The sequence below is a fragment of the Anolis carolinensis genome, chromosome 4, assembly GCF_035594765.1.
Source record: "Anolis carolinensis isolate JA03-04 chromosome 4, rAnoCar3.1.pri, whole genome shotgun sequence".
Taxonomy (NCBI): Eukaryota; Metazoa; Chordata; class Lepidosauria; order Squamata; family Dactyloidae; genus Anolis; species Anolis carolinensis.
Window position 1 is genome coordinate 28971976 of NC_085844.1, and position 13919 is coordinate 28985894.

General features: G+C 40.6%; 1 protein-coding gene across 2 annotated transcripts in view; it reads left to right on the forward strand.

Moving 5' to 3' along the window:
• Nucleotides 1–13919, forward strand: part of nipal2 (NIPA like domain containing 2) — a 45165-nt gene that overhangs the window by 11263 nt on the left and 19983 nt on the right. For both annotated transcript variants that reach the window (XM_062980147.1, XM_003219505.4), the window contains 2 exons: nt 2313–2372; nt 7132–7253. In XM_062980147.1, the coding sequence (XP_062836217.1) occupies nt 2313–2372; nt 7132–7253 (182 nt within the window). The remainder of the gene's footprint in view (nt 1–2312; nt 2373–7131; nt 7254–13919) is intronic.

Here is a 13919-nt window from a genome sequence, read left to right on the forward strand (position 1 = left end):
TGATAAAATTGAAGTGTACTTAATACTTTAAAAAATATATTAGAATGTAACCATTTTTTCTATTCATAATCTTTCTTACTAGAACTTACGAAGAACTTCAACTTGGGCTTATGTAGAGATCTGAGAAAAGTTATTTTGGAGGTCATTTTAATTTTATGATAGAGCATAAGATCTGACCTTTGTATGTAGCAGAATGATATTGGAAGTAAGTGGTAAAGTCCTAAGATGGTAGATTGGACAGAAGAACCAGAGGAAGGAAGTGGAGCTCACATTCTTTCATACTACTTTGTTGCAAGTACAAGAACTAAATTGGCACAGTAAGGAAAGTGCTTTATCCAGATCTCGTTCTGACTTTCTCTTCTATTTCTTTGAAAGTAATAACATGACCACTTGTAACTTGAAGTGATAAGAATCACACCAGAGCATGGATCCACTTTAAATCCAGTTTCTGCCTCCTGTAGAATTCTGGAGTTTATAGTTTAGTGAGGTCCAGGACCTGCCTGGCTGAGCAGTTTAAAGCCCCTCCCTAAACTACAAGCCCCAGAATTCTGCAGGAGGCAGAATCATAGAATCATAGAGTTGGAAGAGACCTCATGGGCCATTCAGTCCAACCCCCTGCCAAGAAGCAGGAAAATCACATTCAAACACCCCCAACAGATAGCCATCCAGCCTCTGCTTAAAAGCCTCCAAAGAAGGAGCCTCCACCACACTCCGGGGCAGAGAGTTCCACTGCTGAACAGCTCTCACAGTGAGGAAGTTCTTCCTAATGTTCAGGTGGAATCTCCTTTCTGTAGTTTGAAGCCGTTGTTCTGTGTCCTAGTCTCCAGAGAAGCAGAAAACAATCTTTCTCCCTCCTCCCTGAGACTTCCCCTCACATATTTGTACATGGCTATCATGTCTCCTCTCAGCTTTCTCTTCTGCAGGCTAATCATGCCCAGCTCTTTAAGCCACTTCTTATAGGGCTTGTTCTCCAGGCCCGTAATCATTTTAGTCGCCCGCTGGACACTTTCCAGCTTGTCAATATCTCCCTTCAGTTGCGGTGCCCAGAATTGGACATAGTATTTCAGCTGACCAAGGCGGAATAGAGGGGAAGCACGACTTCTCTGGATCTAGACACTATACTCCTATTGATGCAGGCCAAAATCCCATTGGCTTTTTTTTTGCTGCTGCATCACAGTACAGGGTCATGTTTAACTTGTTGTCCATGATTTTTTTCACACGTACTGCTTTCAAGCCAGGCGTCCCCCATTCTGTATCTTTGCATTTCATTTTTTCTGCCTAAGTGGAGTATCTTGCATTTGTCCCTGTTGAACTTCATTTTGTTAGTTTCAGCCCATCTCTCTAATCTGTTAAGATCATTTTGAATTCTGCTCCTGTCTTCTGGAGTATTGGCTATCCCTCCCAGTTTGATGTTGTCTTTAAACTTGATGATCATGCCTGGATTTAAAGTAGATTCATGCTCTAGTGTGATGGGGTCCATGAGCTTCTCCAGGATTTAAAATCCAGATCTTGTGAATATTTTTTCAAGCAAAAATTGATTATTCAGTCAATGGTTGTATCATCTCCTTTATTGCTGACATCTTTAGCAGAAAGAAACATTGATATTAAGACACTGTTCAAAGAAGCAAGTCATTCACATTTTGGCGGTAATGAGCCAAAATATATGTGGACTGGTACAATGAAGAAGTCTCTGTCAAAATCCCTGTGATATCCATGCTTGTGAGAGATAGCATGGTTAGTGGTTTATATGTTGGACCACTGGGTAGACTTAAGCAAGTCACATTCTCTTAGCCTTGGAGGAAGGCAATGGCAAACCCTCTCTGAACAAATCTTGATTCATTCGCTTTATGGTTGTGATATGTCAGAAACATCTATTGTGTTGTGTGACTTCAAGTTGTTTCTGATTTGTGGCAATACTAAAGCAAACTTGCTCTAACTATTGAGTGCATTGGCTTGTCTAGTGCTTGCTTCATTGCCAGTTAACATAGTAATAGCAACCCAAGCACAATCTTTGGAATATCCTTCCAATCTGTTTTTGGGTTCAGCCAAGAGGGGAAAGATTTCAGGTTGGAAATCTACTAGTCATATAACCATGTTTTGGTTTTAATTTTATTTTTATATCCCATCCAAACAACTGAGTCTACACTGCCATATAATGCAGCCAATCTGCATTCTGAAACTGCTTTATATGGCAGGGTAGATGGGGCCTTAGATAACCTTTAATACATTATCTTATTACATGATAATGCTGTGCTTGTCTATAATCTATTATCTTATTTCATGACATTAAAGAATGAATATTTATTCCCCAGGTAGTGCTGTTATATCTGTCTTATATTTAAAGGAGCACATTAAGTCTGAAGGCATATTAGGTAAGTTCAGAAGTATATTTGGTATATAAGTGTCCCCTGATTTTTGACACCCTGTTTTTTAATGATCCGCTTTTTCAACCATTTTGAATTGCACGCAGATGCCATTTATTGAACACCTAGTTCACTTTCTGTCATTATTAAAAAGAAACTGATTTAACGGTTTGAGAGATGTTTCTACATTTATGCATTTGCTAAATTGGCATTTTTCTTCAATAGTTTTCTTGGAAAATTAATGTTTTGTATATTATATTTTATATATATGTATTATGACATTAATAAGTTTTTTATTGTTGAAAAGACATGACTTAATTGCTTGCATCCTTCCCTAAGGTCTTTTAATATTTGCAAGCCAGTTCCCTTTATTTAAACAATAAATGAATTAAAAGCAAACATTTCATTCCTTTTATACTGATTTGCCAATTTCCAAAAGTATTTCAGTAATGTTTTGCTGGAAAACATCGTTTTTTCACTGAAAAAAACCCACTGGGCTTTCTGTTTCCATCATAAATATTTCTGCAAATCAAATTACCATGCTCTATAATTCATTTATTACTCAGCAACTAATTCAAGCAAATATTTTTGTTTGCTTTACATAAGACAACAAGTCTGGTGCTATTTTTGAAGCTATGCTGGCCAATTACTCATATGCATAAATGTTGCTGACATATTTAAGATGACTGTGTATTCTCATGCTTAGTCAAAATGATCACTACTCCTGTAGCAATCTGTTTGTCTGGTTGGCCATAGTAATACTCCACTAGTATACAGGGAGTTATTATTGGCAGAGTTCTTGTTTTTGCTTCCCACTCTTCTCACAGCAAAGAGTTTCAGGACCAAAGTTAGGAAGCTAGTTCAGCAAAGAAGTCTGTTCTCTTTCAATCCATTACTCATGGGATTGGCAGGTTTTGGAGAGCGAGGCGTGCATCTTATTCTCATTATATTTGGTGGGAAATCTCAGGGCCAAATCCAGACCTCTGGACTCTCCCAGATGCTCATGACACCACTTTTTGAATAGTCATTTCCTTATTTTAAATGGTTGAAATGCCTCTTGCAAGACTTAGGGCTCTTCCACACAGCCATATAACCAGGAATATCAAGGTAGAAAATCCCACAATATCTGCTTTGAACTGGGTTATCTGAGTCCTCATTGCCATATATTCCAGCTCAAAGCAGATAATGTGGCATTTCATTCAGCTGTGTGGAAAGGGCCTCAGGGTTGGGCAACAAAACCTAGTGATTCTTGCTGACTTTTCAGTTTGAATTGACTTTGTTCTGCTTTTCACAAAAGCATATTCAAAACTCCAAATTAAAAACTCCAAAGTATTCCACAACATCATGGCAGTCTGGACAGCCGAATTGGGTCTGGTTCAGACTGATTTGTGGTCCAGGTGGACATGGCACCATCAACTTTCCCTGCTCTGAATAACTATTTCTAGCCAGTCAAAGAGATTTGTTTGAACTCTTGGCCATCACAGTTCCTTTGCTGATGTCAAAATGGAACACTTACCTTTTTTTCTGGCCTCAGAAGAAGCACTTACAATTGTTGGTGCACAGTTGATGCTGGCTTGGGTTGGCGGCAGTAACACTGAGGATGAGGTGACGGTCCAGTAGGGCTAATGCACCATTGCAACAGGCAAGGCTGTCTACATAAATGCTCCTGGCTGGCCCCAGATTTAGCAGACAGAGCACATTGACCTTTAGTTACCGAAACTAATGAGTTTCAAAAACACAATGCTAATCTGTTGCAGGATCAAAAGGGGGAAAAGGTGGGTTTGATGATAGAATCTAGCAGCACCTTTAAGACTATCTGGATCTTTTTGTATTTGCTTTTTTGGATTTAAATCCACTTCCTCAGGTGCACCAAGTATTTAGCAATTGTGTAGCAGTTCTCTGGCTTTTTCTGGGGAGAGACAAGCCATAGGGTAGGTTTAGAAGTCCCTATAAGCAAAACACAGAAAGAGTCCTGATTGCAGTGGAGAGATCTGGTTGTGTGCAATAGTTTGCTACTAGAAATATTATTACAGTATTTCATTTATTTATATCTCATTTGCTGCCCTCCCCAAATAGACTAAAGACAAAAGGCCAGTCTTCCCTTATCATGATATGTGAATCCATTCAATGAATTCCTAATAAGTAGCTTGCCGGTACTTCTTGCTCTCAAAATACAGCAAATTGATGCCTATCTTCTTCCACGTAAGGCAGTTTGCACATTGGTGCAAACTGTGATCCCGGCCATGAAAGCCTTCGACAACACATTGAACATCTCTATGGGGAGAAATTGTTCCAAGACACACGGAGATTGGAAAAACTAAGGACTAGGAAAGCACATCTGCTGTGCTCCCTGACCTTCCTTCTATGCTGCAGAGACACAGATACCATCCCACAATTTCTTGCAGCCAAAAGTATCTTCAAAACCCTGTGACCCCGGCCATGAAAGCCTTCGACAACAGTTTGCACATTGTTTGTGCATCTTTTCCTGTGTGGGGGAACTTTGTCTTGTTTGAAATGTCCCTCATTTGTGCAAAATAAAAAGAAGGGCCTTGGGTTCCTTGGGCCAACCAGCAAGCAGATGGTGTAGTGTAACTTCCCAGCTGTTGAGGACGTTTGCAGAAAGACATCAAGCCTGTTGTACTTCTCCTGTAATATTTATGATTTTTTAAATCTAAGTGATACATGGCGAATTCCTCCCTTAGCTGATCATGTTCCCCCTCAACCTTGTGTGTGTGCCACACATTGTTTTAACTAGAGTTATGTGCTGATTTATTTCTCTGAGTTTGCCTTTGCCATGGAAGAGTTTTTTAAAAGCGAAGTTGCTGCATTCCATTGGAGTTAGCTGTACAATGGCAGATATGATGATTGTTGGGAGATTTGTGCACGCACATAAATATAGACTACTGCGGATTTTTTCCCTCTTTGAAATGAGTGTCCCATTAATGTTCCCAGAAGTTTTTTGTACCCCAGAAACTCACGTTCAACATTGAACCGGGGGGGGGGGGCAGGGAACCTTTTGTTTTATTCTAATTCTTAAAAATCAGCCCCACCAATCTTAAGAGTCATTTCTACTGCCAGTTTTTTGAATTGGCCCATCGGCATTACCAAAGAACATTAAGACATCCTTATACAGAGAAGCAAATGTCTGAATACAGTTGCACGTTCAAGTACATTCTGTCACAAACCCACGTCCCATTTCACATGGTTGCAATTATTCCTACAATTACATCTATGAGTGATGCAAAATAAATGCCCCTGGGAACTGTTGGATACAAATTGGGATAATGCTCCCTATAATTATTTATTTATTTACAGTATTTATATTCCATCCTTCTCACCCCGAAGGGGACTCAGGGCGGATCACATTGTACACATATAAGGCAAACATTCAATGCCATACACATAGAACAAGACAGAGACAGACGCAGAGGCAATTTAACCTTCTCCTGAGGGGATGTTTGATTCTGGCCACAGGGGGAGCAGCTGCTTCATCATCCACTGCAACGGCAGTTCCTCATTCCAACTTCCAATGGATGATTTTTATGGAGTCGTAAATTAGTTAAATTAGCCTCCCCACTTTATAGTGGTACCTTAATTTCCTACTTGATAGATGCAACTATCTTTCGGGTTGCTAGGTCAGCAACGAGCAGTGGCTATTTTTTATTTTTAATTGTCGGGTGCTCACCCCGCCATGGGCTGGCCTCGAACTCATGACCTCCTGGTCAGAGTGATTTATTGCAACTGGCTGCTCACCAGCCTGCGCCACAGCCAGGCCCCACTCTTCCCTACATAGCAATGTTGAGCAGTTCTTGGAAAGATTACTTTTTGAAGCAACCTTTCCAAGATCTGCTATTGAGTACCTTCTAAAGACTCCAGACATGGAGGGAGTCCAGAATGCCCAGACTTCTAATCATAGAACCATGGAGTCCTGTCCAACCCCCTGCCTTGCAGGAATGCACAGTCAAAGTACTCTTGGCAGATGGCCATCCAGCTTCTGCTTAAAAAACTCCAGAAAAGGAGACTCCACCACACTCCAAAGCAGCATATTCCAATGTCAACTATCAGGAAGTTCTTCCTAATGCTTAGGTGGACTCTCTTTTCCTGCTGCTTGTATCCATTGCTACAATGTTTTAGTCTCCAAAGCAGTAGACAACAAGCCTGCCCCTTCCTCAGCAAACATCCTTTCAAATGTCTAAACATAAATCATGTCCCCTCTCAGCCTACTTTTCACCAAGCTTCTTGTATTTGATCCTTCCATTGCTTATGCACTACAGTCTTATTTAGCCTGATGCTCTCTGTATGGTTGGGACTACAATCTAGCCAATACAGACAATGGTTGGTGGTGAAGGGAATAGTAGCCTTAAATGTTTGGAGGCCATATGTCTCAAATTAAATCTGAATGTTAGCTTGAGTTTAAGAATATCATATTGTAAATTTGATCTGTGGAAAGGCTCTCTGTCTGCATAATCCTACAGAGTCTTCACATCTTTTCTGTAGTATGTGTCAGATTCAAAATGGCATCACTTGACCATTGTACTTGAAGTTTATTTTAAGTTGACAATTAGTTCCTTACAATTGTGCTTTGAGAACAGTGTGGCCTGGGAGATGAATGGAAACTAGGATACTCTGATTATCTTTTTTTTAACCACCCTGTTCTTGTTATACTTTGTGCATGATAAGTTTTATATTGACATTGTACTGCTAGTAGAAACTATGTTGTAGGCTTACAAAGTAATAACTGGTTTGTCTATACGTATTTCTTTTAAAGGTGGCACTGTGACGATTGCAGGGGCTTTTTTGTTGGTGGCATTTGCTCCGCTTGTCACACAGGAACCCGATGCAATAAAGATACAGACTGATCTGGTTAGCTGGGAGTTTTTGATTTATGCGGTAAGAGAAATGTGTATACAAGTGTGTCATGCAACAACTCCATCACACTTACAGTTTTTCCTAATATCTTTGTAATTCTTCAAAGCTTAGCTTTCTCATAAATTTACATTTTAACAAAAATATCCTGCGTGACAGTGTTGCTGTTTTGGATCTATAACAATGAGCACATGGAGAACTGAGTTTTCTAGCTCTATATAGGATAAATCAAGTTTTCTCCATTTGTATTGCAAGGCACAGAGTCAACATTGTTTCCTATGGGAGAAATCGTTGTTTAGACCAAGAACACTGCTATTTGCTCAGTCCATCTGCTTTCCTTCCATGTTCCTTGGGTCAAATACAGTATGAATTTTCTAGTGCCTCTCTTAAGTTATATGGAATAGTCACAGCATAGCAAAGAATGTCTGCATCCAGAACGGAGGTGAAAAACTATGATAAAAAGATCTTGGGGTTTTGGGTTGATGCCATCTAATGTACATTTTAGTTTATAAAAAGTCTGTGTCTGAAGAACTGGCCAGATATTTGGGACTTCCTACCATTTCATAGAGAAGCCTCCGGTGGCTCAGTGTGGTAAAGCGCTGAGCTGCTGAACTTGCAGACTGAAAGGTCCCAGGTTCAAATCTGGGGAGCGGAGTGAGCTCCCACTGTTAGCTCCAGCTTCTGCCAACCTAGCAGTTCGAAAACATGCAAATGTGAGTAGATCAATAGGTACTGCTCCGGCGGGAAGGTAACGGCATTCCATGCTGTCATGCCAGCCACATGACCTTGGAGGTGTCTGCGGACGTCGGCTCTTCAACTTAGAAGTGGAGATGAGCACCAACCCCCAGAGTCAGTCACGACTGGACTTAATGTCAGGGGAAACCTTTACCTTTTACCATTTCATAGACTGGGACACATTTTTTTCATGTCAGGAGTGACTTGAGAAACTGCAAGTCACTTCTGGTGTGAGAGAATTGGCTGTCTGCAAGGACGTTGCCCAGGGGACACCCAGATGTTTTGATGTTTACCATTCTTTCTCGGACGCTTCTCTCGTGTCCTTGCACAGGGAATTGGAGCTGACGGAGGGAGCTCATCCATGCTCTCCTCAAATTCAAACTGGCAACCTTCAGATCAGCAACCCAGCCTTCGGGTCAGTAGTCCTGCCAGCACAAGGGTTTAACCCATTGCGCCACCGTGGGCTCCACCGGGACGCATGTGGCCAAGCAATATCAGAGTGTGGTCAAGATGACTATTGTTATAATTGAGAAAGAACCTAAAAGCTAAGGGAAGTTACAATAGTTTGCATTGCATCATTGTTTGCACCTCGGAGATTAAGATTTGCTGGGGAGGCCCTGCTCTCGGTCCCATGTCCTTCGCAGGAGTGGTTGGTGGGGATGAGAGACAGGACCTTCTCAGTGGTGGCCTCTCGGCTATGGAACTCCCTCCCCAGCCTATTATCAGCTTCCACATCCACTGGGGAAATTAAATTTGAAAATCCCAACTGAACTAATAACTTTTTTTTCGTGTCAGGAGCAACTTGAGTCACTTCTGAAGTGAGAGAATTGGCTGTCTGCAAGGATGTTGCCCAGGGGACACCCGGATGTTTTGATATTTTACCATCCTTGTGGGAGGCTTCTCTCATGTCCCCGCATGGAGCTGGAGCTGATAGAGGGAGCTCATCCGTGCTCTCCCTGGGTGGGATTCGAACCTGGCAGCCTTCAGGTCAGCAACCCAACCTTCAAGTCACGAGGCTTTAATCCACTACGCCATCGGAGGCTCCTGAACTGATAACAAGAAACCAGTAATGCATTTCTCTCTACAGTGGCCATTTTGGTTGTGAATTCTAGGACTTGTAGTTCAACAAGTAAAAATTTCCCAGTTCTGTTGCCAAGCAGTGGAAGAACTGAATAATTCAATATAGCACTCTTCTTAGCAAAGGGTAGGAGCCACGGTAGCGCAATGGGTTAAACCCTTGTGCCAGCTGAACTGCTGATCTGAAGGTTGGGTTGCTGACCTGAAGGTGTCTGGTTCGAATCCGTAAGATGGGATGAGCTCCTGTTTGTCAGCTCTAGTTTGCAGGGATATGAGAGAAGCCTCCCAGCAGAATGGTAACACATCCAGGTGTCCCCTGGGTAACGTCTCTGTAGACTGCCAATTCTCTCACACCAGAAGCGACTTGCAGTATGTTCTCAAGTTGCTTCTGACACAATAAAAAAGCAATGGGTAAAAGACTAAGAAAGTTGTGATTGTATGAGACTAAAAAGCCCTTTGTTTCTCAATGTTTTAAGAAGAATTGCCATGACCCTTCATTTTCAATGAATTAACTTTTTTGTAAAACCATAGACTTCTTAAGAAAAAAAATAACCTTTCTTCACCGTTTAAATCTTTAGGCTCTGATCCAGGAAAGCACTTAGGCACACATTTGAGCATATTCTATGAGCATTTATTAGTTATGTGAGGAATAAAATAAGGGGAATTGTCTTTGCTCATTTGAATACATTGGGCATAGTATTCAAGGTTTAACACATTTTGAAGCTTGGATGCCACAGATTCCTCATATCTGATTGGTTCTTTAATTTATGTATTTCGGTTTTCTCTCATTCTTTCTCCATAAGCTATAACAAAACTGGATATATACCAATATATATAAACAGAACACAATACAGATGCCTGAAATCTTGAGGGAACAGCATAATCATATAACAAAACACAGATGATTAAAATCAGCCAATTTGTTTTAAGCAATCCACCACATACTTTGTGTCAAGTTTATCTCAACCTTTTTGGGAAAAAATGCCCTTTTCACTTACTTTGATCTCCTTGCTTGCAGGGATTGAGGTGAAATTTTCAAGAAATGTGTATCTAATAGAAAAGGGAATGTTAAAATGGAGAATATCTGAGGATTCCTTCGATGTAGGATATTCTCTGGAACAGATAATAGGAAATCATGTTTACAGTATCCATATTGCAACTCAATGTCTCTTTTGTGAAGTGTTTATTTTTTTTTTTTCCACAACAGTTCCATCATCTGTCTTTGCAAATTAGCATTAGTATACATTGGGTTGAGAACTTTGTCCTTTCAGATTTTTTTGGACTAAAGATTTTAGCATACCTGACATCTGAAAATGTCAGCTAGGTCTTATGGAAGCGAAGAGTCTCGACAATATTGGGCCACATCCCAACCTGCATTTTGCATATTTAAACATCCTATGGCATATACTTTTTTCTGTTTGCAGTTCATGGCTATAACGTGTGGTACCGTGTTTCCCCGAAAATAAGACAGTGTCTTATATTAATTTTTGCTCCTAAAGATGTGCTAGGTCTTATTTTCAGGGGATGTCTTATTTTTCCATGAAGAAGAATTCACATTTATTGTTGAACAAAAAATGAACATTTATTATATACTGTACAGTAGTTGTCATCACAAACCAACATAACCAGACAAACTCTGAATCCTATCATGAATTTCTTGTTACTACCATTATTTCCATGTACAACTGGTATTTACATTTACCAATCCTGCATGCTTTGGTGTTCTGTTTCGCAGGCGCTGGGCATGCTTCCAAACAAAAACGTTGCTAGGTCTTACTTTTCGGGGAGGCCTTATATTTAGCAATTCAGCAAAACTTCTACTAGGTCTTATTTTTCGGGGATGTCTTATTTTCAGGGAAACAGGGTAGGTAGACTCAAGGAATAGGTCATTTTATGTTAACCTTGGTCCATAACAGATGATACAGAGCCCTGTTCAGCCATCCCTCTCCAGTTGTGCAAACAATTGACCACTGACCCTTGTGTTCAATGTTGCCATTATGTTTTAAATATCTTTACCCATTCTTCTATTCTCACTGGAGAATGCAGTAACATGTTGAAAGAGATAGCTGTTATAGCATAAAAAGACCTAAAAGAATCCAGTTGCACCTTTGAGATTCACATGAAACTAGCTGTTATACTGTTTGGCAACTTTTCTATCATTGTCACTTTTGAGAGATACTTAAGGGATTCAGATTGTGACCAAATGAGGAAATCTGCTTTCTGAATTGCAAGCTAGTTAATATTCTGAATTGCCTGTAAAAAAGAAAGTTTTTTGGATAGCAACTCCTCAAATCCCTAAGCTGCAGATTGCTTTCTTCTTATGGCAAACCCCTTTCCCTTTTGGCAGTTGGTTGCTGGTTTGGCTTGCACCTTGTCATGCTAGAAGTTCCTTTTGCAGTTGGAACGAGTGCATTTACTTCACATTATCTGTTTTAAAAAAACCCTGAAATGTTTGCTCACTAGAACAAACATCTGTTCCTCTTCAGTGTGGCTGCACACTCTGAAAGGAGTGACTTCCATCCACTTTCCTGTTTCAGTGCCAGATAACTCCCCTTCATCCAGCCTCTCAACCCTGCATAATAAGGACTTTAATCCCTTTTAAAACCTTCCATGGCAGAAAGCAGGACATAACCTATGACCAAGTAAAGTCAGTGTTGGATCTGGTCATTGTATTTAGCTTCAAGGTAGACCTAAGAGGAATCTTAAGGCGCATCCACACTGAAGTATTAATGCAACTTGACACTACTTTAACCGCTATGGCCTAATGCTATGGAATTCTGGCTTTGTCATTTTATAATGTTTTTAACCTTCTCTGTCAAAGAGTGGCAGCACTTACCAAACTGCAAAGCCCAAGACTCCATAGCTGTGAGTCGTGGTGTCAAACTGCATACATTCTACAGTGTAGATGCACCCCTAGATGTTTTGTCATGATCTACATAGCCAATGATATAGCTAAATCCACATCAGCATGTTTGCATGTCGACTGAAAGACTTGGAAAGCTGTTATTGTTGCTGCTGCTGCTATTTCCTAGCTTTTTCCAATAGGACTCAAGATGGCTTACAAATATTAAAACATCTCAAAATGTGCATCAAATTAAAAAATAATAATAAAATTAAAAGCAGTTAAACTATAACCTTTGAAAAGAGCAGCAAATATAAAGAACCTCTGAAGTAGTTAATGCTCAAAGGCTTGTTGAAAGAAAAGGGGCTTTGCCTCCCTGGAAAAACAACAGCACGATAGATGCAAGTTGTAACATCTCTAGAAAGGTTTGAGAGCCTGGGAGGAGCACTAAGAAGGCCCCTTTCCATGGTCCCAAAAGAAGTACCTGCGAGTATGATGGAAAGAGAGGAGGGTCTCCCCAAAGATCATAAGACAGAGGTAGGCTCATATAGATAATTAAGGTCCACTGGAAAATCCAACCTGAGCCTCCTTTAAAATAGGAGTGTGGAAGCTTTCTTCCAGATGGTTTGACCCATAACTCCTACTAACCTCACCCAATGGTAAAGGAGTCTGGGAGATGTCATCCAAAGATTAAAGATTTCACAACTTGCTCTGGACCAGGCATTCTACCTTCCATTTGATGAGGTGCCAGTTTGACACCAATGAATGAATCAATGAATAGCCCTACTGATCAAGCCATAGCACCACACTTGCACTGAATGGTTACCAAAAAGGATAATAGTTTAATGGCTGGGTAAAGGTCTGCATGCAAATGGTCCTTGGTTTGATAGCAAGTATCTCCTACTATTGCATTTTCTGCTGAAGTGAAAAAGCAGGTGGAAAGTCACAGCTGGACCAGATGAGCCAATAATCTGACCTGGCCTAAGAAAGCTTTTATTTTAATTCAGAGGTAACTAAAGAGGGCTTTACAGCCCTGCATATCTTCCATGGAGTAGCCATAATTTTCACCTGAACAAGACTATCAGTGACCAGGACTGATAGAGGTTTATCATTCATGAAATTGCCATGATAGACTCCAATAGTCCATGACCTGCCTTTTTCTCTCTAGCAGAATACTCAATAGCAGGACCTTTTGCATGCAGACCTGTGCTCTGCCATTAAAAGTATTGCCCTTCTTTTTTGGCCATCATTCAAGTACAGGTATGGTGCTACTATTTGTTCATTTAGGGCAGTTTGCTGTCTGTTTATTGGTTTTCAATCCGGGACCTCATTAACTGTTCAGCCCTCCTATCCTCCAGAGCATGATTTTGAAACCTTTGGTCTTCTAGATATTTAGCTGACATCTTCTACAATCCTTAGCACTTCTACCCATGCCCAGGGGCAGTAGGCTGGCTTTGATGCATCTAAGCACACAGCCCTGTCCTCCAACAAAGGCTGATGGTCATTGGAGGAACGCAAAGGGCAAGCCTTTGCAGTGATGCTGTCATTGCCTCCAGTGTCTCCTACTTGAAGCAGTTACCTCCATGTACCTCTCCATCTAGATCCTGATAGAAACCACTTTCAAGTAGGAGGAGCAATATGTCCTGATGACAATGAAACATCAAGGCTGGGCTACATCCAATATTAAGGCAATCCCATCTGCAAAATGTCTTGCAAAACAGCCTCTTTTAAGTATTCCATTAAATTCTGCTGGTCTATTTTATTATTATGCAAACCTTTGACAGGTAGTTGGCTAGGCCATGATTGAAAGCCGGTATACAGTTACAAATTCATTGCAGGTGTTTCCAACAGAAGTGTATGTTTAGTCCAAGTCTTATTGTTTAGGGTAGAACAGAAGAACAAATGAAGTTAATTAATGCAAATGATAGTAAGATGAGCCACGTTTTAGGATTGCAATTTTCAGGTCACTTAAACTGGAGTAGTCCCGTTGCAGCTGGATCATGACAGGCATTCCTTTATTTACTTTTCCTAACCAA